This window comes from Bufo gargarizans, chromosome 2, assembly GCF_014858855.1.
Source record: "Bufo gargarizans isolate SCDJY-AF-19 chromosome 2, ASM1485885v1, whole genome shotgun sequence".
NCBI lineage: Eukaryota > Metazoa > Chordata > Amphibia > Anura > Bufonidae > Bufo > Bufo gargarizans.
Genome location: NC_058081.1, coordinates 51,291,134 through 51,313,990, shown reverse-complemented (window position 1 = coordinate 51,313,990; position 22,857 = coordinate 51,291,134). Strand labels below are relative to the sequence as shown.

Sequence of the window (22,857 nt, the reverse complement as noted above, 5' to 3'; positions counted from 1 at the left end):
TCCGCTCCTGGTCTTACCTTACCTTACAATTCACCATGGTTTTCCCCCAGTCATCTGCCGTGTTGCAGTAGTACAGCAGGAGGTATTGCCATGTTGAAGCTCAGCTAATATGTTAGGGGGTACAACAAGATGTCTGTTAGGACAGTGCTGAGAGAGAGCCAGCAGTAGAACACATGGAAAAATTGTTCTCGGTGAGATTGACGGTCATTCTCTTCTCTCACATTCCAGCAAAGAAGGGGTAACCTCAGTCTGCACTCTCCGCCAGGGGGTCCCGGCAATGTTTACCACCAAGCACCCACAAAACCGAATGTCTGGAACCCACTTAACCACGAGCCCTGGGGGGAGCGTCGTGAGAGGCAGGATCCCCGCATTCCACCCCATGTTCCCACTTATTCTTCATACTGTCCCCCACGTCCACCACCACCACTACACCAGCCGCCCCGTCCTCCAAGTGACCTTAGTGAGGCTCGGTGTCAGAGGTCACCTGCGGAGGTCATTCCAGCACCACCTCCTCTCCACGTGCCTTATGACCAGAGAAGATCCCGCATCCCAACACAGAAGACCTCTAGGACTGAATTGCCCTCTGTAAGTGTTTCTCTAAGTCAGTAGTCTTGCATACGTTATAAAGCTTGAAAAGAAATTTTTTGTTTAATCGTTCTTTTTTTTTTTTTTCCAGCCATCCCCAGTGGATACCACGTCCAGTGTCTGCCCACCATCAGAAGAGCCAGACCCACCGAAAACTATATGCCCGCCACTCCAACCGCAGCCATCTTCCACCCCTTTGCTCCAGCAAAACTGGGTGCCAGCCCCAGTCAAGGAGGAGTCGAAGAGTGAAGATGAACTGGAAGAGATTCTTTATGGGGATAGTCCTGGTACCGTCAAAGAAGAGGGGTACTATTCACCTTGTGATACCGCAGCAGGGGGCAGCGTCTTTGATCATCAAACTCAGGTCATCACCACCAGCAAAGTCAGGCCGAGGTCTGAGGCCTTCCAGGATGCCAACCTGGATCATGTTCTCAAGAGCCTGCAAAAAATGGATAAATCTGGGTTATTTGCCCCAAAGAATGAGGAGGTAATAGAACAAGAGATTAAGAAAAGCCCTCAGTCTCCAGAGCTGGACATCAAAGGCAAACACTTAAGCCATGGACTTTCGATGTCCGAGGGTAGCTATTCAGGTGGAAAGAGGTCACCAGCTCAAGAGGACAATGCCTCGTTCTGTTCCTCTAATACAACCTACCACAAAGATACCTCAGGAAACCTTCAGGTGCTGGGTTTAGCTGCTCCACCTACAACACCCACTTCAGTCTTGACTCAGAAGTCTTTAAGTCCAAATCCAGCCGTGCCAGAGAGCAAAGAACAGGAACAAGTGAAAGAACAACCCTCCGGATGCAATCAGCTCTTTGACTTTCCTGCTGGACAGCTGGCCGAACCCTTTGAGGAAGCCACAGAGTTCTCAAAGATTTTACCAGAGGGGCTGGAGGACATTATGAAGATGCTGGATGAGTCAATAGAAAAGGAGGAAAGGCGTGGCAGCTCTAGTGATGAGGACTTTAATTCCTCTGCCTCTCCCGCCTGCCCACCAGCAGAGACCAGAGCAACACCCCACCTCAGTGGTCCAGCTCACCCTGTTTCTGGTACCAAGCCACCAGAACCCAAATCTGGGGAGATACTTACTTACTATGGACCTAAAAAAGCAATACTGGGGCAAGAAGCTGTTAGTGACGTTAAACCTGCTCAACATGGGGGCAATAGCGTCCTCAAATCCCTGGCAAGTGTTCTAGAGGGGCAGAAGTATTCCTACCGTGGAGGACACAGCCTCAAAACTGGAGGGGGTTCGTCCTATTTTACTGGTGCTACTATAGTGAGCAAGCGTAATGTTGATCCATACACTGCCCAATCTACCTCACATCGGGCCTGGGACTCTAAGATTGGAGCCGCGTCTACCTCACATGTAACAGGACGTGAAGGGGTGGCAGCAACAAGGCCTGGTGTCCGCACTGAGACAGACATTTTGGAGGATATAGCACGTGCTTGTGAAACTTTGGTGGAAGGCACAATGGGGTCTGGGAGCAGTCGATCCAGGGAGAAGGATGAGAAGGAGAAAGGAGCACAAAGACCCGATATAGCAATTGAAATAAAACTTGACCACATTTGGGGTGCTGACAACCAGGACTCCACTACTAAAGTTAAACCTGAAATTGTCTTTGATGCCATGAAGGCAGACTATGTGACTGGGAGAAAGCTTGAAACCTCTGGTGTAAAGGAGGAATCTAAAAACATGGCCGAGAAGAATCCAGAACCTCAATGGAATGTCGAGATGACTGAAGTAAAAGAGGAACGTAAGCAAGAAACAATAAAACCAGCACCAAGACCCAGCAAGGCACTTGACGGAGAACTAAGAAAGATTTTTAAGATAAAGTCTCCTGCTGAGAAAACTGATGTTACTCCAACTGCATCAGCCGGAGAATGTATCTCGAAAGTGCAGACACCCGTCAAGGAGATTGAAAAGACTGAACGGGAATTGCCCAAACAATGTATAGAGACCCAGAACACCTATGAAAGTACCTCTTCTGAAATGCCAATGGTGGAAAGTGATGGCCGACTTTTACTGAGCGATTCACCCACGACTGTAGCAGAATCACAAGGAGAGGGCGTAAAAGCTGTGGAAGCCGAGAGGCCTCAGGAGAGGATAACCCTGTCTCTTCCTGCCCCAACCCGAAGCAAGGACGAGAGAAGAAAGAAAGACAGGAGGCATCGAAAGCCTAAGAGGGACAGAAGCAGGCGATCGAAAGAAAGGCGCTCACAGAAGGACAAAGAAAGGCAAATCTTGGGAAACTTGGACCTTCAGAGCCAGTGTAGAGATGCTCCTAAATCTTCAAAACAAGGATCTGGAGGAGATCGAAGAAAGGCAGAAGGCGGGAGAAGATGTGCGGAGGATGGCCATCACAACCAGTCCTCCTCACACTCTGCTCCTGCCTCTGCTCCAACTCCTACTTCCCATGGTACACCAAGTTCTGATCTGCTGAAGATGAGACCCTTCACCGAGGGACCACCAAAGGAGCTGAAAATAAGATTGATCAAGGTGGAGAGTGGCGACCGTGAGACTTTCATTGCATCAGAAGTGGAGGAGAAGAGGTTGATGGCCAGTGAACTGACCATTAACCATACAGCTGCTGAAATCATCAAGGCTACCAAGTGAGTGCTTTGTAGAGAAGGGTGTCTTTATGGAAATGTCCTGTTCCCCCTAAAAGAATAAAGGATAGGCCATGAGTGCGTGATTGGTGGGGTCCTAGCCCTGGACCCCTCACCAGTCAGAATCGCTGACTGCCAGCAGGGGTGAAGCTTGACATGGCTACATCCATTGACTTCTGCCTCGTGCTCCAGGCTTCACCCCAGCCATTGCATTATAGGGACTTAGCTAGGCTTTTAGGGGGCACTTCAGCATTTCAAGTGGCAGTCAACCAAATTCTAATTGTGATATCTATGAGTCAGAAGATAGAAAACATGATGCTTATAAGTAGAGCTACCCTTTAAGTGGTGTTCAGCAGCCACTCCATTGGATCTTGATGTCTGCAATGGTTGCCAGGCAGGCAGCTATTATCTGTTTTGGCGAATTCAGACGGCCCCTTCCCCATGAATTTGGGGGGAGGGAACTCCATAACCAGGGGTTTGCTGTTAAGAGGAGAGACAGAGCAGCAGAGAGAACATACTGTTCTCCAGCCTAGAAGACTACAGGATCCATCGCAGCAACAGGTACGACGCACAGAACGGGTGGGGGATATATGTACTTGCTTGACTGGTTTAGCTGCAGATGAAGAAATGCCCTGATCAGCAGTCCCAGCCATTCAGAGCATACAGGGTGTAAGGACTACTTCTCAGAGATGTCCTAAGCTGTTCTACATTGTAGCCGCAAAGGTGGAGCATAAGATGTAGGATGACGATGAGTAGATTTATATCAATATACAGTTTTTCTGATGTCTTTATCCACATTTGTCTTGTCTCTTCCTCATCAATCGTTTCTTGTTTATTATCGAACAGGAATATGGTGCTGAAGGGGAAATATAAAGAGTCTTACGTCCTTCCTTCTATGTCTGTGAAGCCTCCCGTGGGAACGGAGAGGAACCTTCCCCGAGAGAAGCTGAACCCTCCAACACCCAGCATTTATGTAAGTTATTGAATCAGTCTGCTCCTCCTCCTGCAGGGTGACACATATAGAAGGAGCTATGAGTCTGCCCCTCCTCCTGCAGGGTGACACATATAGAAGGAGCTATGAGTCTGCCCCTCCTCCTGCAGGGTGACACATATAGAAGGAGCTATGAGTCTGCCCCTCCTCCTGCAGGGTGATACATATAGAAGGAGCTATGATTCTGCCCCTCCTCCTGCAGGGTGATACATATAGAAGGAGCTATGAGTCTGCTCCTCCTCCTGCAGGGTGATACATATAGAAGGAGCTATGAGTCTGCCCCTCCTCCTGCAGGGTGATACATATAGAAGGAGCTATGAGTCTGCCCCTCCTCCTGCAGGGTGATACATATAGAAGGAGCTATGAGTCTGCCCCTCCTCCTGCAGGGTGATACATATAGAAGGAGCTATGAGTCTGCTCCTCCTCCTGCAGGGTGATACATATAGAAGGAGCTATGAGTCTGCCCCTCCTCCTGCCGGGTGATACATATAGAAGGAGCTATGAGTCTGCCCCTCCTCCTGCAGGGTGATACATATAGGAGCTATGAGTCTGCCCCTCCTCCTGCAGGGTGATACATATAGAAGGAGCTATGAGTCTGCTCCTCCTCCTGCAGGGTGATACATATAGGAGCTATGAGTCTGCCCCTCCTCCTGCAGGGTGATACATATAGAAGGAGCTATGAGTCTGCCCCTCCTCCTGCAGGGTGATACATATAGAAGGAGCTATGAGTCTGCCCCTCCTCCTGCAGGGTGATACATATAGAAGGAGCTATGAGTCTGCCCCTCCTCCTGCAGGGTGATACATATAGAAGGAGCTATGAGTCTGCCCCTCCTCCTGCAGGGTGATACATATAGAAGGAGCTATGAGTCTGCCCCTCCTCCTGCAGGGTGATACATATAGGAGCTATGAGTCTGCCCCTCCTCCTGCAGGGTGATACATATAGAAGGAGCTATGAGTCTGCTCCTCCTCCTGCAGGGTGATACATATAGAAGGAGCTATGAGTCTGCTCCTCCTCCTGCAGGGTGATACATATAGAAGGAGCTATGAGTCTGCCCCTCCTCCTGCAGGGTGATACATATAGAAGGAGCTATGAGTCTGCTCCTCCTCCTGCAGGGTGATACATATAGAAGGAGCTATGAGTCTGCCCCTCCTCCTGCAGGGTGATACATATAGAAGGAGCTATGAGTCTGCCCCTCCTCCTGCAGGGTGATACATATAGAAGGAGCTATGAGTCTGCTCCTCCTCCTGCAGGGTGATACATATAGAAGGGGCTATGAGTCTGCCCCTCCTCCTGCAGGGTGATACATATAGAAGGAGCTATGAGTCTGCCCCTCCTCCTGCAGGGTGACACATATAGAAAGAGCTATGAGTCTGCCCCTCCTCCTGCAGGGTGATACATATAGAAGGAGCTATGAGTCTGCCCCTCCTCCTGCAGGGTGACACATATAGAAGGAGCTATGAGTCTGCCCCTCCTCCTGCAGGGTGATACATATAGAAGGAGCTATGAGTCTGCCCCTCCTCCTGCAGGGTGATACATATAGAAGGAGCTATGAGTCTGCCCCTCCTCCTGCAGGGTGATACATATAGAAGGAGCTATGAGTCTGCTCCTCCTCCTGCAGGGTGATACATATAGAAGGAGCTATGAGTCTGCCCCTCCTCCTGCAGGGTGATACATATAGAAGGAGCTATGAGTCTGCCCCTCCTCCTGCAGGGTGATACATATAGAAGGAGCTATGAGTCTGCTCCTCCTCCTGCAGGGTGATACATATAGAAGGAGCTATGAGTCTGCCCCTCCTCCTGCAGGGTGATACATATAGAAGGAGCTATGAGTCTGCCCCTCCTCCTGCAGGGTGATACATATAGAAGGAGCTATGAGTCTGCTCCTCCTCCTGCAGGGTGATACATATAGAAGGAGCTATGAGTCTGCTCCTCCTCCTGCAGGGTGATACATATAGGAGCTATGAGTCTGCTCCTCCTCCTGCAGGGTGATACATATAGAAGGAGCTATGAGTCTGCTCCTCCTCCTGCAGGGTGATACATATAGAAGGAGCTATGAGTCTGCCCCTACAGAATCGTGCCTTAGGTCCACCTGCTGCTCTGAGCTTCTTCTTTTGCTTTCACAGCTGGAGAGTAAGAGAGACGCCTTCTCCCCGGTTCTGCTCCAGTTCTGCACTGACCCTAAGAACCCGATCACAGTGATTCGCGGGCTGGCTGGATCCCTGAGACTGAGTAAGTTTCCTACACTTTGGCTGTAGTCCCTTTAAACCTGGGGCATATAAAGCAGGGAGGCGGCTGGTGGAGAGCTGCTGCAGGATGATCTCACACTATTTTCTCCTCATCAGATCTCGGCCTCTTCTCTACGAAGACCCTGGTGGAGGCAAACTCAGAACACACAGTAGAGGTCCGTACTCAGGTGCAGCAGCCGTCCGACGAAAACTGGGACCCTTCTGGGACTCGCCAAGTCTGGCACTGTGAGAGTAGCCGCTCCCATACAACCATCGCCAAATATGCCCAGTACCAGGCCTCCTCCTTCCAAGAGTCTTTGCAGGTAATGTATTGCAGCTGAGGCAGTCGTTACTCGTTACTATAGCAGCAGTAACTCCTAAAAGGAATCTGTCGCTCCGATTTCGGACCATTATCTGCAGTGATACATGAGTAGTCCAGCAGATTTGGAGTCCAGATCACCATTTTATATTTTCCTACTGCCCCCCCCCCCCCCCCCCATTACCTTGCTGTCAGCGCTCAGAGCTGCATTAAAATACACTGTCAGGACTGCTGTGCATGCGCACGAGTCCTCTCCATCATATTAGAACAGCACAGCAGTCCTGACAGTGTATGTCAGTGCAACGGGGGACCGTAGGAAAATAAATAGTGATCTGGAGGGGTTGACATTTATGGTATATCTCTAGGATATGCCACCAATGTCAGATAGGTGCAGGTCCGTCCTCTAGGACCCCCTCCTGTCTTCATAATGGGGCCACCAAGCGTGCTGAACTATTTTCAGAACTCCCATAGAAGCAAATAGAGGGTGGCCGCACTTGCACAGTGTGCGCTTCTTTACTTCAGGGGCCCCATTCTGGAGATAGGAGCGGGTCCCAGAGGTGGGCTCCACACCAGACATTGGTGGCATATCCTGATCTCGTCTGTTACCGCTTTACAGGAAGACAAAGACAGTGACGACGAGCCCAACGAGCCCAACGAACCCGACAGCACCACAGAAAACCCACCCCCCAGGTAAGTGTCTTTACAGTGTAGCTAGTTTTTCCTGCATGAATCTGTGTAGAGGGAGGAGCTTAATCATCCCTTTCCAGCTGCAGGGCTCAACCCCACAACTCTCTGCTGCCACCTGCTGGTTGGTCTTATGTGCAGCAGACGTGTTTTTTAAGGAGTTTTCTACTTACCGTTGCCATAGACAATGCTCCAATCTCACGGGGGAGCGCGGCACAAATACATGGCATAAAGTATTCCACTTTAAACTTCCGTCATTGATAATGTTCTCTCTTTCCCTTCAGCACAAACACTGAGCACAAGACTCCTCATATTATTAAATTTGGAACCAACATCGACCTCTCTGATCCTAAAAGGTGAGACGAGAAGGTGGACGCTTAATCCTCCGCTCTGTATGGTCTCCGACTCCATAGACGCTCTGGGCTATGTTCCTCCACCCCTAACATCTCTCTGTCTTGTGATGCAGGTGGAAGCCTCAGTTGCAGGAGCTGCTAAAGCTTCCATCCTTCATGCGTGTGACATCTAATGCCAACATGTTAAGCCACGTGGGTCATACAATCCTTGGGATGAACACTGTGCAGCTCTACATGAAGGTCCCGGGAAGTCGTACACCAGGTACAAGCACCATACGTACCACACGTTATGTCTGAGGATGCATCTCCTCCTCTCTGTAGCTCCATTTTTTTATTATTTTTTTTATTATTATTTTTTACTGTCCACATATCTGTCTGTGCTTTTATTTTTACAGTGTATTAGGAAAGTCTTCAGACCCTTTCTCTTTTTTTCACATTTTGGTATGATGGGCCTCGTGCTAAAATTTAAAAAAAAGTCCATGTTTGAGAAAATGAGAACTGATTGTTGGAAATCTTTGCTCATTAATTGAAAAGGAAAAACTAAAATCTTGCATTGCCATTTAAACCCTTTACTCCAGTCTTCTTGGAGATGATGCCACCAGGTTTGCACACCTGGATTTGGAGATATTCTGCCATTCTTCTCTGCAGATCCTCTCAAGCTCTGTCAGGTTGGTTGGGGACTGTAAGTGGACAGCCATTTTCAGGTCTCTCCAGAGAAGTTCCATTGGGTTCAGGGCTGAGGCTGGGTCACTCGAGGACATCCAGAGTTGTCCCTGAGCCTCTCCTGTGTTGTCTTGGCTGTGTGCTTAGGGTCATTGTCTTGTTGGAAGGAGAACCTTCAGCCCAGTCTGAGGTCCAGAGCTCTGGATCAGGTTTTCATTAAGAATATCTCTGTAGTTTGCTCCACTCAGCTTTCCCTCCACCCCGACCAGTCTCCCTGCCCCCACCATGCTTTACTGTGGGAATGGCATTGGGCAGGTGATGAGCAGTGCCTGGCTTCCTCCAGACATGACGCTTAGAATTAAGGCCAAAAAGTTCCATCTTGGTTTCGTCAGACCGTAGAATCTTGTTTCTCGCAGTCTGAAAGTCCTTTAGGTGCTTTTTAAAAACTTTCATGTGTCTTTTACTGAGGAGAGGCTTCTTTCTGGCCACTAAAGCCCAGATTGGTGGAGACTGCAGTAATGGTTGACCTTCTGGAAGTTTCTCCCATCTGTACACAAGATCTTTGGATCTCAGCCAGAGTGACAATTTGGTTCTTCGTCACCTCTCTTACCAGGTTTGGTGTGGTGGCCAGGTCTAGGAAGAATCTTGATTGATCCAAATGTCTTCCATTTTTAAGAATTATGGAGGCCACTGTGCTCTTAGGAAATTTCAGTGCAACAGAAATGTTTTGTCCCCTTCTCCAGATCTGTGCCTCCACACAATCCTGTCTCTGAGCTCTACAGGCAGTTCTTTCCTCCTCATGGCTTGGTTTTTGCTCCAATGTACAGTCGGCTGTGAGACCTTATATAGACAGGGCTGTGTCTTTCCAAATCATGTCCAGTCAACTGCATTCACCACAGAAGACTCCAATCCAGGGGTAGGAACATCTCAAAGATAAACCAGAGAAATGGGAGGCCCCAGAGCTAAATGCCAAGTGTCATAGCAAAGAGGCTGAATACTTATGTCTATGGAACGTTTTTAGTTTTTCTTTTTTCAATAAAATTGAAAAATTCTAAGATCCTGTTTTCACGTTCTCATTATGTGGTTCTGAATGCAGATTCACGGGGGAAATGTGCTTTTTTATTTTATTTTTTGATGTTCGCACCAGGGACGACTTAAAATGTGAAAAGAGTGGCAGGGTCAGAAGAGTTTCCGAATACATTGTACGTCTCTTGCTTTCTCTGCTCTTTCCTGCTCTCTCTTTGTCTCTCAATCTCTTCCTTGTGCTCTCGCTCCTTTTTCTGCACTCTCCTCTGCTCTAGCTCTGTCTCTTTTGATCTTGATCAGCCTCTCTTTTGTGTTCACTGTATCTTTTTTGCAGTTGCTCTGTCTCTCTTGCCTCGGGTTTATCATTTGCTATCACACGTTTTGTTTTGGGTCTCTCCCTCATTCAGTCTGTGTGTGTGTCTCTCTTTTACGCTCCTTCTGTCTCTTTTGCGCTTGCGCCGTCCATCTCCTTTTTTGCTCTTTCTTTTGCTTTTGCTCAGTCTCTCTCACTTTTTATTCTTGCTCTGTTGTTCTTGCTCATTTTTTTATTTTTTTTTTGCTCCCACTCTGACTTGTTCTTGCTTTTACTCTTGCTCCATCTCTTTTGCATTCCCCCAGTCTCTTTTTGCACTTGCTCAGACTTTCTTCTGCACTCACTCTCTCTCAGATCTCTCTTTTTGCACTTGCTCAATCTGTCTGTCTTTTGAACTCATTCTGTCTCTCTCTGCTCAGTCTGTCTCTCTATCGCTCTGTCTATGAACAGTAAGAGAAGTTTAGTTGTGCCTTTTGTAGATCTGGTTTCAGGTTTGTGTATGTTGTGGCTTTGCCTCCAGCTTCTCATTCTTTTTGTCTCCTCTTATCCAGGACATCAGGAAAATAATAACTTCTGCTCGGTGAATATAAATATTGGGCCCGGAGACTGTGAGTGGTTCGCAGTACATGAAAACTACTGGGAGAAGATCAGTGCCTTCTGTGACAGGTGAGACTCCTGAACTCCTGGACGTTGCCACTAGAGGGCACCCCGATACGAAACATAATTTTATTCCTTCTAAATGTGGACTCCTTTTGCAGGCATAACCTGGATTACCTGACGGGCTCCTGGTGGCCAGTTCTGGAGGATCTTTACCGAGCTGATATCCCAGTGTATCGCTTTGTGCAGCGGCCTGGCGATTTGGTCTGGATTAACGCCGGGACCGTTCACTGGGTGCAGGCCACAGGATGGTGTAACAACATTGCCTGGAACGTCGGGCCTCTGACACGTAAGCAAGCTTTTTTTGCAATGTATTGTGGATTATGAGGGTTCATATAAATAATCCGTGGTGACATCTTCTCGTGATTCTCCTTACAGCTTACCAGTATCAGCTGGCTCTGGAACGTTTCGAGTGGAATGAGGTCAAGAACGTGAAATCCATTGTGCCCATGATCCACGTGTCCTGGAATGTGGCCAGAACGGTGAAAATCACAGATCAGGACCTGTACCGCATGATAAAGTGAGGGTCACCTCCACCACTCTGTCTTTTCCCTGTTCCCTCTCCTCATTACTAATCTCATCTTTTGTAGGATCTTCTTTCCATGCTGGTCTTCATCTCCTTGTTCGTTGTGTTCCTCAATTTACCCTCTGAAGTCTCTGGTTCCTCCTTGTCTTTTGTGTTTTCCCACCCCTTTCTTTTCTTCCAGCTCCTTTTCCTCTGCAGTTCCATATAGGTTCATCTTGTGTCGCCTTTGTCTCTTGGCTTCTTCTACTCATCTTCTCTGCCTCTCTACCACTGTACCCATTCCTCTGCTCTTCTAGTCGACCGCTTAGGCTGCTGTTTTACTCTGCTCCTTGCCCTTCCCCACTTATTTCTCCTCTGACACAATTTTCTCTTCCTTGCGTTCTTTCTTTACTTTAGCTTTTTCTCCAGTGTTACTTTGCTCCTGACTTTGCACTTTCCTTATAGAAGGCTTGCCTGCTTTCCCTCCGATCTCCTCTGCTCTGTTTCTTACTCCAGTCTCTTCCTATTGTAGATACTGTCTCTTACAATCCGTAAAGCGATGTCAGATCCAGCGAGACAGACTCATCCGCAGCGGGAAGAAGATCGCCTATCAAGCTAGAGTTAAAGATGAACCAGCCTACTACTGCAATGAGTGTGACGTAAGTGCCTGTTTATAAGGTATGGGACGCACCAAGGTGACCTCCAGGTCCTCACTCTTATGTTTCTCTCTCTATCAGGTGGAGGTTTTTAACATCTTGTTTGTCACCAGTGAGAGCGGGGGTAAGAACTCTTACCTGGTGCATTGCGAGTCTTGTGCTCGATCATCTAGTATCTCCTCAAGCAACGTGGTCATCCTGGAGCAGTACAGAGTGGAGGAACTTATGCAGATGTACGACGCCTTTCACCTGGTGAGGAGCTGCGGCCAGGGACTCCTTCTGCAAAGCAAACAGCATGGCTCACAGGTCCAACTGTACAGCGACAGCCTGGGTCCCTAATAAAGGCTGTAGCAATGACTGTTACATGCATAATAAAGGTTGTTGACCCCTTCCTACCATGCGCCATACTACTACATTGCTTCCACACCATAGTATGGTGCCCACTTCATCACTTGCCGGTGCCAACTGTAATGTACAGCTGCCATCCCGCTCTCTTTGCAGGGATCATAGTTAACTGTGCTCCTGGCGGTAAAACCTGAATGTGGTTAAAGAGAGGGCAAAGGTTTCATCTGTCACCCATTGCACCTTTGGCATGTGATTGAGGGGTTGCTACGGCAGCTAAGATGCCTAGCAATGGCCCCTAGGCATGTCCTGTAGTGATGCCTGCCAAGCCCTGCCTTTGGCAGGACCTTATAGCCATCCTGTCATTACGGTACAGAAGTATTGCAGTGTATAGGATGAGCGATGCATGCTCAAGTCATCTACTGGGGCATAGAAAACTTATGAAAAAAATCAAGAAAAAACTCAAAACTTTTCTGCTTAAAAACACTTTATTTACATAAAAGAAAAATAAGAAAAAAAGGGAAACATTTTAAATTGGTACTGCCATGTCTGTAATGATGTACAGCATGCCATGCATACAATGAAATGATCACATTTTTTATCTTGCATGCCTTAACATAGTATAAAAATTTAACAATGTGAAAATTGGTGTATTTTGTCAATTCCACCACCCCAAAAAAATGCTGAAAAAGTCACATGTACTCCAAAATGGCACTAATGAAAACTACAACTCATCCCACAAGTAAAAAAACAAAAAACTTTTTTTTTTTTTTTTTAGTTTTTATTGTGCAGAAGAAAAACATTCAAAATATATACATTTGGTATTGGCTTTATTCTGAGGGTCAGTACAATTATGCCATCATCGAGCACCATAAAAATAAAACCCAAAAAAACAATGGCAGAGGCACAGTTTTTTTTTTTCCTTTTTATGCTATCACTCCCCAAAAATGTTATATGGTACATTAAAAAAAGTATATAAAACAATTCATCCTGCAAGAAACAAGCCTTCGTAAATAAAAGCTATGGTTGGGGATGGGGAAAAAACATTTTTGGCTTTAAGCACCAAACTGGGTCACACTTGGTAAAATAAAAAACAGTTAAATAAAAGCCACAAAACAACAAAAATATTTATCTTAAAAACGCATTTTGTGCATTCAGCTCCTGTGCAGACTTAAGAGACTACAACGCCTCAAAGGGTTTTTCTGGTTTAGAAAAGCCATATTCAAATATGGCTCCCTAAGCACGTCCCCCGCTGCAGCACGTCCTGAATTACAAGGACAGCACATTTGTTTAATTGTGAACTGCGTAATACTTCACTTCCCCTGTGGTGGTGCCAGAGTGTACGGGAACACTTGTAGACTGCCTTTAATCAGGGGAATCTGTGCATTTAGGTAGTAATTAATTTTTTGAATTTTTATATATATTTTATTTTTCTTTTCTTTAGGCCCCACCTCCAAGCACACGGTGAGCCTTTGCTCCTCCTTCTTCTGCTCCTGCAACAGTCTCCTCCCCCCTCCTCTGCCGAGCCAGCCAATCAAAACTCTTCCCTCTTCCCAGGACCAGGGAAAAGAGGGGCGGTGCTACTTAACCAGCCAATTGCAACTGAGAGAAAAAGAGAGAGAGAGAGAGCCACGAAACGAGAGAGGGAGGGTAGGAGGGAGACGAGCCAGTTATGCATCGGCAGCTCATATTTCACTCTCTCCAGCCAATCACAGGCCTTGTTTACACAGATCCCGTTCTCCTTTCGTGGGAACAGCCAATCAGGATGCAGGATTCTACATGTCTTTGTTGATAATTTTAATTTTTATTTCCTCGTTCTGTTTGTTTTTTGTAATTTTATCAGGAATATTTATTCTGAAATCTTGAATTTGTGACTCTGAGGGCAGGGGGGATTGGTATTAATTTGGGGGATTTTTTTTCTTTGCAGGTGGGGCACTGAGTGTATTTTATTTTTTAAATTAAGTTCAGAGTGGTTCTCTGCTATTGAAAATAGTGTGCGTGGGTGCCCTCTGTGTGACAGAGGGGCGCTGACCAGGCTAATGCTGTATTATTGAATGGGTATGTTGGAAAGTATCTTTGGGGGGTGGGGGTGGGGGAGGGAGGGTAAGCCTCATGCAAGTGATCGTGATTCTTGAACGTAAAGTCGTCATTAAAAGCTGTGGTAAATGCTCAGACCGGGTGTCCAAAGAAGGAGGCACCTTCTGTAAGGACGGGGAGCATCACTTACGAGTCCATGGTGGGGGGTGGGGGGGGAAAGGGGAGAGTATTGGAGGTGGGTTCGATGGGAACAAAGCGTAACACTGCTGGGTGGAGACATGGTACAGTTGACTTATTAAAGCCCCACTGGGATGGATGAGAAAAGAATCCGGGTGGTGGAACACCAACTGTGCTGAGGTCTAAGAGGAGCCCTCCTTAAATGGGTTAAGAAAAAATAAATAAAAGATGGCACCCTTACCACTTCAAATGAATTAACCTCTCTCCGGGTTGTATTTGACGAGAAAGAGATACGGGTTTTTATAAATATATATAGAGATGAAATATCTATTCAGCGCGGGCTCCTCCCCTTTTAACCATTTCCTTGGATTTTTCACCCGTTTCCTGTTCTCTGTAATATAGAAATTTATAAATAAATATATATAGAGAGAGATTTGGTTTAACTTACCTATGGAATGTTTCCCGTCTGCTCGTTACTTCCCTTTTTTTGCTTGTAGCATCTGTTTTATTTTGTTAAATTCCTGTCTTTCTTGAATATTTTATTATATTTTTTGTTATTGGTTGTATTTGGTGCTTTGGTTGTATTCTTTTTTTCCTTCCATGTAAATCTTTATACCTCTCGTTTCACAAAACCACAGGCCAGTCCTCTTTCCGAGTCTTTAAGGTCCACACCCCCCACATTAGGTCCTGCCTAACCACAGGCTCCACCCCTACACCAGTCCCCACCCTGAATGCGTGTCCTATACGTCAGAGATTTTGGCGGGAGTGTTCCTTCATGCACCTTCACAACCTAAAATCAATGTGGTTATGGACCACCGACAGCACAAGGTGGCCATTTTAACCAAATAGCGTTTTGTGAGGCCCGCTCAAAAAAACTTGTGTTCCCTCACAGGACTTGAGGCTTCTGTCGATATTCGGTGCCACACTGGTGTCTGTTTCTGTTGCTTTTGGCGCTAGTAGGTGCTATGAATAAATTTATTGAAGGGTCCAGTGTTTTATCTGTCTAGTTAAAAAAAATAAGGATTGGTAGGTTAGAAGAAAACCCTACAGGTGACTGTGTAGCCACCAAGCGTGAGGCCATTTCTAATAAGTCAGCGAATGACTCTTTTTTGCAATTTTCTTTCATAATAAAAAGATCTGATTTTCTGTGAGTAGTCCAAATAATTCTAACCAACAAAACTGTCGAACAGCTGTCCATAAATACGAACCGGGCTAAATTATCCCTTTTTTTTGACCACAGATATTCAAAGGGAATAAGGCCTACAAATCTTGGGAGGGGGGTTCCATGTCAAGTAGGATCTTGGTTGGTGTATCCGGTGTATAAGTGCAGATTTAAAGAAGCCCAATGTATTGTTTGTTCTGCGTTTCATGACAATGCTAAGCAGAGGTTTCTTGAATCATCTGCCGATTCTTAAGTTCCCTCAGTACCTGCAGAAAAACTTTTCTAGGAGTTTAATGTGAATGACTGACTGTTTTCAGTCTATACTTATCCTTCATTTATGGTCCAGCTTTTACCCAATGAGGCAAAAAAAACCTGTTCTATAAATGGTCATTTCGACCAGATTTGACTCCTCAGTCTGGAGGCCGGGGTTGTTTACTGATAGGACTATTATTATCTCTTATCATGGTTGATATTGGGTCACCTATATAGAAGTACCATGAATGGAAACTTTTTGAGAGAGTGAGAGCTGTGTTGAAGTGCGGAAGACTTCTTGTGTCATACTTTGATCCCAACTATATAGTCAAACATCTAGATAACTTAAACGGTAAAGATAACTGTTACTTGGCTGAATTCTGTGTATAAACATAATATCTTGCTTATCCAACAAGTTGATTATTGGACATGCAGAACATTATTCCATGATGGAGATGGTCTTCCCATGGAAGATTACCACCATAGTTACCCCCCCCCTATAGTTGGTCAGAATAGAACTGAAGTATGTCTCACATCCCTGTCGAAACAGACAATTTCCATTCAGTTGAACACAGAAGACATTGGATCCTTCTTATAACAATGTATTGACTGCCAAAAGTGGCTCTTCAGACATTAGTCTCCAACCGAATCACAGATATGTAACCTGATATGAGGTCACTTTCAAGATATGGCCACCAAGGGAGATTTCAGTATGGGAAACCCAGTACGTTCAACTCCCATTTGGACAATGAGCAAATATCCATTGTGAGAAACCCATATTGTTACAAACACACTTAAGGTTGTAGAGGACACACTTGAGGCACAAGTGGTGCATGCAACGAACATCCACTGTAACACCACCTGTCCTACCACCACCTTTCTAAATGGTGTAGAGGACAACTTTGATAGGAAATTTATGTGTGTGATCATATAAGTCCTCTACTGCACCACCACCTACCGAAAGAGGGTTGAACACCCCTGATAGGCATGTCCTGTGTGTGGAACATAAGCTACATATGGGGTGCGAGTCATGTATTTGGACCACTCATCCATGGGGTACATATCTCCACCTCTGAAACCTGTCCTACCAACACCTTTTAATAGTGCAGACGACACCACTGATGGGGTGGGTGAGTCATGTATTTGGACCATATAAGTCCATCATTACATCTCTTGCCCTACTGTAAACTAGACCACGTGAAAGCGTCACTGCACCTCTCCTACAACAGTCTTTCTAAAGGTGTGATGCCTGTCGAGGGGGAGGTTTGGTCAGCGACCATGGTTTTTTTCCCTCTCTCCTTCCGCTTTATTTATTAACCCTCGCAGCTCATTCCTCACCTCCTTTATGTTGGATAAGCTTCTGCCGATTTCTTTGGTGCTTTTTATTATCTGTTCTACAAATGGTGCTATGGATTACTGTACATTTTATTTTACTCTGTGGCGGGATAACTGATTACTAAGGGTTTGGCTCTGGATTTTCTTTTTTTTATATTTTGAACCCCCTATCTGATGGGGGGAGGTGCTGGCGGGAGAGGGTCTGAAACAGTGAGGTTCTGCATTTCAGCGGTGGGATTGGGGCGATCACAGAGGTCGCGTCCGGGTAAAAAAATAAAAATGTGTTCTTCAAAAACGACACCTGTTAGATTCGGAGAGGGGTTAAATATAACAAACCACAGCACTGTGGCAGTGGAGAGGGTCGATGAATTGCAGGAGGGGGGTTAACGTGTCAGTGCTTTGCAGGTCTTTGGTGCTAATTAACCCCCACCACATTTTACCCCAAGTCTGCAGAGCATTGCACACCCTCTCTCCTTTGTGTTTCACCTGGTGCTAAATACTTATCCTGTGTGTTTTTTGTTCTTAAAAGTTAATTTACTATTTGTGTGTGTGTTACCGAGGGGAGGGGGCCTCTCAGTTTGGGTGCCCGGTGGGGCAGTTGGTGCATTGCGCCCCTCCCCCCTTTTTTATGTGACACATCCCACCACATTGCGTGACACCACCTATAAAGCACAGCATCACTAGATTGGAATCCGATCAGCCGATTCTGATTGGAAACGCCGTTAACCTCCTCCTCACATCGCTTTAATGTCCGTTCAGCCGGCAATGCACTTACACCCCACCAGAGAGCAGCACAACCATGAGAACCTCCAGTAAAACCCGAAAAAAATGTTCCCTTCCTGTCTGTAACCCCTTTCCCTCTACTCCAGAACATCACTCAAACTCAAGACTTATTATTTTTAACTGAGCCAGCGATTTTAATTTTTTTTTTGCCTTTTTTGTGAATTTGTGATATTAATAAATCTGAAAAAAAATAAAATAAAGATTTTGATTAAAAAAACAAAAAAACTCTCCTTGTTCATTAAAGTTGCAATGGAATAGGGTGGAGCAGATCTGTGCTGTATCCAAAGACAATGAGAACAATAAGGACGTTTTTTATTACACGGGCAGATTAACTGCATTGGTTCCAGTTGGCAATATAGGAATGAAATCGATTTACACAAGGCAACGATCGGTAGGGTTGGAACAAACGATGATTGTAAGGCCTTGTTCACACTTCCGTTATTTCCATCAGTTATTGGGAGTAGGGTTGAGCGAATCCGGTTTAGATTGCTATCTGAAGTTTCGGCAAATATCTCGAATTACGTACTTTGGCTCGTCACGCGTCACTTAGTTCATCCGCATTAATTACTGTATCAAACTCCGTTTCGTTAATGAGGCACGAAGCCGAGTTCGGCTTAGTATTTTGAGGCACTAATTTATGCGAATAAACGAAGTGACGCGTGATGGAGTTGAGACAAAGTAAGTCTCGCAATATTTGCTGAAAGACCTCAGCGGAGGACATACATTTTACAGTAGGACGGAGGCCATATTCTTAAAGTTTTTAAAAGAATCTGTTTTGGATACAGCAATCCGAACCCGATTCTCTCAACCCTAATTGTGAGCCAAAACCAGTAGAGAACCCCACACGTTAGTTGACGCGTTTTTCAGATGCATCTTATCAACACCCTTAAAAATGAGAAAGTGAAAACGGAATTTTAGAAATGTTGGTAAATTGATTAAAAAGGAAAAACTAAAATTTCACGCCCTTTACTATGACACTTGATATTTAGCTCTTTGGCCTCCTATTTCTCTCGATCATCTCCTTGATTGGAGTCTTCTGTGGTAAATTCAGTTGACTAGACATGATATGGAAAGACACAGCCCTGTCTATATAATCTCTCACAGCCGACTGTACATCGGAGCAAAAACCAAGCCATGAGGAGGAAAGAACTGCCTGTAGAGCTCAGAGACAGGATTGTGGGGAGGCACTGATCTGCCTCCACAATGTGTGCCTGCCCTTATGTAACTACTGCTTCGGACACCTCCTACAGCTAGATCTGATCAGCCTAGATGTCACCAATCTGCTTCTCTCGGTCCGGTGATGCACCCCCTCGCATAGTCTGTCAACTGGGCAAAATGCCTTTGAGTGCATTGTGGAGGCATGTCTAACAGAGAACTATCGCTTAGGGTGGGTTCACACTAGCGTTAGGGATTCCGTTATAACAGAAAATAACAGAATCCATAAGTTGGAAGGACGGATCCGTTCTTCTGCCCATAGACTTGCATTATGACGGAATGCAAAACGGAAGCCTTTAAAAAGCATTCTGTTTGCTCTCCGTCCTAATAGAAGTCTATAGGAATCAAAATGGATCCGTCTGTCGACAGGACTTTGTTTTCCGTCTTGCATAACGGGACCCAGATGGATCCGTTATGCTTTCCCATAGACTTCTATTAGGACAAAAAGCAAACGGAATGCCTTTTAAAGGCTTCCGTTTTGCATTCTGTCTGGGCATTCCGTTATTTTCCGTTATAACAATGTTATTACAGATAGCCATAATGAAATCCCTAACGCTAGTGTGAACCCACACTTAGCGAGAAGGTCACTACCCAAAAGTAGCCTCTGAGAGCCTTTTTATAGGGCAGCAAGGAAAGCACTTTTGCGCCCTCTTGTGGCAAGACCCACTATATAATCAGACCTCATCTGTAACCATTTACATATCTGCCTGAGACATAACTACATACCAAAATTTGCAGCAAGCTGACATTTCTCTCTGAGCGTGGTATGTGTTTTTTTTTGTCAATGAGTGTAGTTATATGTTTGAATTCTTAGTCTCTTCATACTTCTATTTAAATGTACAGTAAAATGTTTCTAAGAAAAACTGAAGCCTCCCCATCAGGGAATCAAACTCCGGTCTCCCACGTGACAGGTGGGGATACTTACCACTATACTAATAAGGAGCTGCTTTTGTGTATGCCCACATGGTCGTCTCCTTAAAAGGAAACCGCACATATCTCCTTAGTTTTTTTCCCCCCCTTAATGGGTATATCAATTGTACCTCACATCTTAAAGAATATCACTACAATAGCACTGCCCCAGTGTGACTATTCTGTGCGCCTGAGGTAGAGGGACAGCAGCAAGGTCGCAGACTTCTATGTGGGAACATCAGCAATTTCCCTTTAAGAAGATTACCATGTGATCCGCTACTATAGCAGTTCCTCGTTAGTATAGTGGTAAGTATCCCCGCCTGTCACGCGGGAGACCGGGGTTCGATTCCCCGACGGGGAGGCTTCAACTTTTGTAAATAAAACAATGTTCAGAAAAAAGAAATAAAATAATAGAGGACTCAAGAAAACTGTAGAAAGGAGAAATAGTGTTTGGTCGTTTTACTTGGTAATAAAGATCTATTGGTTGGGAGGTTCCTAGGGAAGAAGCTATGCCTCCTATGTACAAGAATATAACTACTATAATACTACCTCCTATGTACAAGAATATAACTACTATAATACTGCCTCCTATGTACAAGAATATAACTACTATAATACTGCCTCCTATGTACAAGAATATAACTACTATAATACTGCTCCTATGTACAAGAATATAACTACTATAATACTACCTCCTATGTACAAGAATATAACTACTATAATACCGCTCCTATGTACAAGAATATAACTACTATAATACTGCTCCTATGTACAAGAATATAACTACTATAATACTGCCTCCTATGTACAAGAATATAACTACTATAATACTGCTCCTATGTACAAGAATATAACTACTATAATACTGCCTCCTATGTACAAGAATATAACTACTATAATACTGCCTCCTATGTACAAGAATATAACTACTATAATACTGCCTCCTATGTACAAGAATATAACTACTATAATACTGCCTCCTATGTACAAGAATATAACTACTATAATACTGCTCCTATGTACAAGAATATAACTACTATAATACTGCCTCCTATGTGCAAGAATATAACTACTATAATACTGCCTCCTATGTACAAGAATATAACTACTATAATACTGCCTCCTATGTACAAGAATATAACTACTATAATACTGCCTCCTATGTACAAGAATATAACTACTATAATACTGCCTCCTATGTACAAGAATATAACTACTATAATACTGCCTCCTATGTACAAGAATATAACTACTATAATACTGCCTCCTATGTACAAGAATATAACTACTATAATACTGCCTCCTATATACAAGAATATAACTACTATAATACTGCTCCTATGTACAAGAATATAACTACTATAATACTGCCTCCTATGTACAAGAATATAACTACTATAATACTGCTCCTATGTACAAGAATATAACTACTATAATACTGCCTCCTATGTACAAGAATATAACTACTATAATACTGCTCCTATGTACAAGAATATAACTACTATAATACTGCCTCCTATGTACAAGAATATAACTACTATAATACTGCTCCTATGTACAAGAATATAACTGCTATAGGGGGGGCGGAGCCTAGCCACGCTGCTGAATGGCTGCACGAGCTTGAGCTCCTCCAGCATTCCGGCTCCTTTGCCCTATATAAGCTTATAATTTGCCTGATTATGGGGAAACCTGGCAGAGAAAAGAACAGAGGAAGCTCAGAGTCTACCCCACTGCACTCCAAACAACCTGAGATGGAGAAGTTTCTTCGGAAAACGCCGAGGATTGCCGTGCAGAAAGGCCCCAATATGGCGGCGTCTGCTGCACATGACTCCGATGCGGGAGAACTCTCAGATGCTGGCAGCGGCTCCGATATTTCGGACAGGAGGCCCAGAGACCCGCCTCTCTCAGAGCGGACCCTGCGCCGGGTTCTCGAGTCTGCCCTCTCGCCCCTGAAACAAGACCTGTCCGACATTAAGGACGACATGAAGCACCTGGGGCAGAGAGTGGTTGCACTAGAAGCCACGCAAGAGGCCATCATGACCTACGAAGGTAAAGCGTCGGAGGTGCTGGCGTCCCACAGGGCTTTGCTGAACGATGCCTTCCTGAAGCTGGAAGACCAGGAGAATCGTAGCCGCCGGCGCAATATCCGCATTCGCGGCCTACCTGAGTCAATTGCAGCGGAGGCCTTACCGACGGTGGCGCGCGAATTATTTTCCACGATGCTGGATCCTGACAGAGCGGCGGGAATCGTAGTGGAGCGCATACACAGGGCGTTACGCCCTAGGCCCAAACCGCAAGAGCCGCCACGTGATGTGATCTGTGGCCTGTTGAGCTATGTTGATACTGCGGCCCTCCTGAAAAGGCAACGAGAGATGGAGGTACTGGAGTATGAGCACGCCCCGATCCAGATGTTCCAAGACCTCGCGCCTTCCACTTTAGCCAAACGGCGCCTATTCAAGCCTCTCCTGGAAGTCCTGAGGAAGACATCGACCCCGTTCCGATGGTTGTACCCCTTTGGGCTCGCGATCTCCAGGAATGGTAAGCTACTCACCGTGCGCTCACCAGCAGACCTGGACTCTGTCTGGAGGTCCCTGGATGTCCCCCCGGTGGAAATCCCCTCTTGGCTACCGGCCGACCAAGATGGCTCCCTGCCCATACCACCTCGAGTGACCGCCTGGCAGACGGCGTCCGCGGGCAAGCCGGATCGACCGGGGCGCAGCAGGATGGACAGGGCCCTCACCTGAAAGATACTGCAGCGACGTTGGATGTGCTCGTAAGCATAACTTGCTGCTATTCTATTTCTCTAAATTAGGAGATGACTGTTTCTCATCCTCTTGTTATACGGGTTATTGGAGGCGAACTTGGCCTTTCAACTTGTTCAATTTTTATTTTTATTTTTATGGCCTCTTTCTCTTACTGGGGCTTCGAGTTTCCATATGCTGTGTGACCAGAACTGTGTCTGCTTAATGTTATTACTGGACGCAGTGCAGTTTCTAGGTAAAATTTCTCTCAGGGCGAGTGTCAAACCCCCCCCCCCCCCCCATCAAAACTGCTCGATGAA

General features: G+C 45.6%; 1 protein-coding gene and 1 non-coding gene across 12 annotated transcripts in view; both read left to right on the top strand.

The window, feature by feature from the left end:
- The window catches only part of KDM6B (lysine demethylase 6B), a 123,839-nt gene extending 106,672 nt beyond the window's left edge, over positions 1-17,167 (top strand). For all 11 annotated transcript variants that reach the window (XM_044278901.1, XM_044278913.1, XM_044278907.1 and 8 more), the window contains 14 exons: positions 229-585; positions 677-3,195; positions 4,039-4,165; positions 6,307-6,412; positions 6,526-6,731; positions 7,344-7,417; positions 7,696-7,767; positions 7,878-8,026; positions 10,318-10,432; positions 10,525-10,712; positions 10,802-10,943; positions 11,461-11,587; positions 11,666-11,836; positions 13,371-17,167. In XM_044278901.1, coding sequence (XP_044134836.1) covers positions 229-585; positions 677-3,195; positions 4,039-4,165; positions 6,307-6,412; positions 6,526-6,731; positions 7,344-7,417; positions 7,696-7,767; positions 7,878-8,026; positions 10,318-10,432; positions 10,525-10,712; positions 10,802-10,943; positions 11,461-11,587; positions 11,666-11,836; positions 13,371-13,394 — 4,377 coding nt within the window. In that variant the 3' untranslated portion in view covers positions 13,395-17,167. The remainder of the gene's footprint in view (positions 1-228; positions 586-676; positions 3,196-4,038; positions 4,166-6,306; positions 6,413-6,525; positions 6,732-7,343; positions 7,418-7,695; positions 7,768-7,877; positions 8,027-10,317; positions 10,433-10,524; positions 10,713-10,801; positions 10,944-11,460; positions 11,588-11,665; positions 11,837-13,370) is intronic.
- A 2,918-nt stretch (positions 17,168-20,085) lies between these two features.
- TRNAD-GUC lies at positions 20,086-20,157 on the top strand. Its single transcript has one exon. It is a non-coding gene; the product is annotated as a tRNA-Asp (tRNA).
- Positions 20,158-22,857: the final 2,700 nt, after the last annotated feature.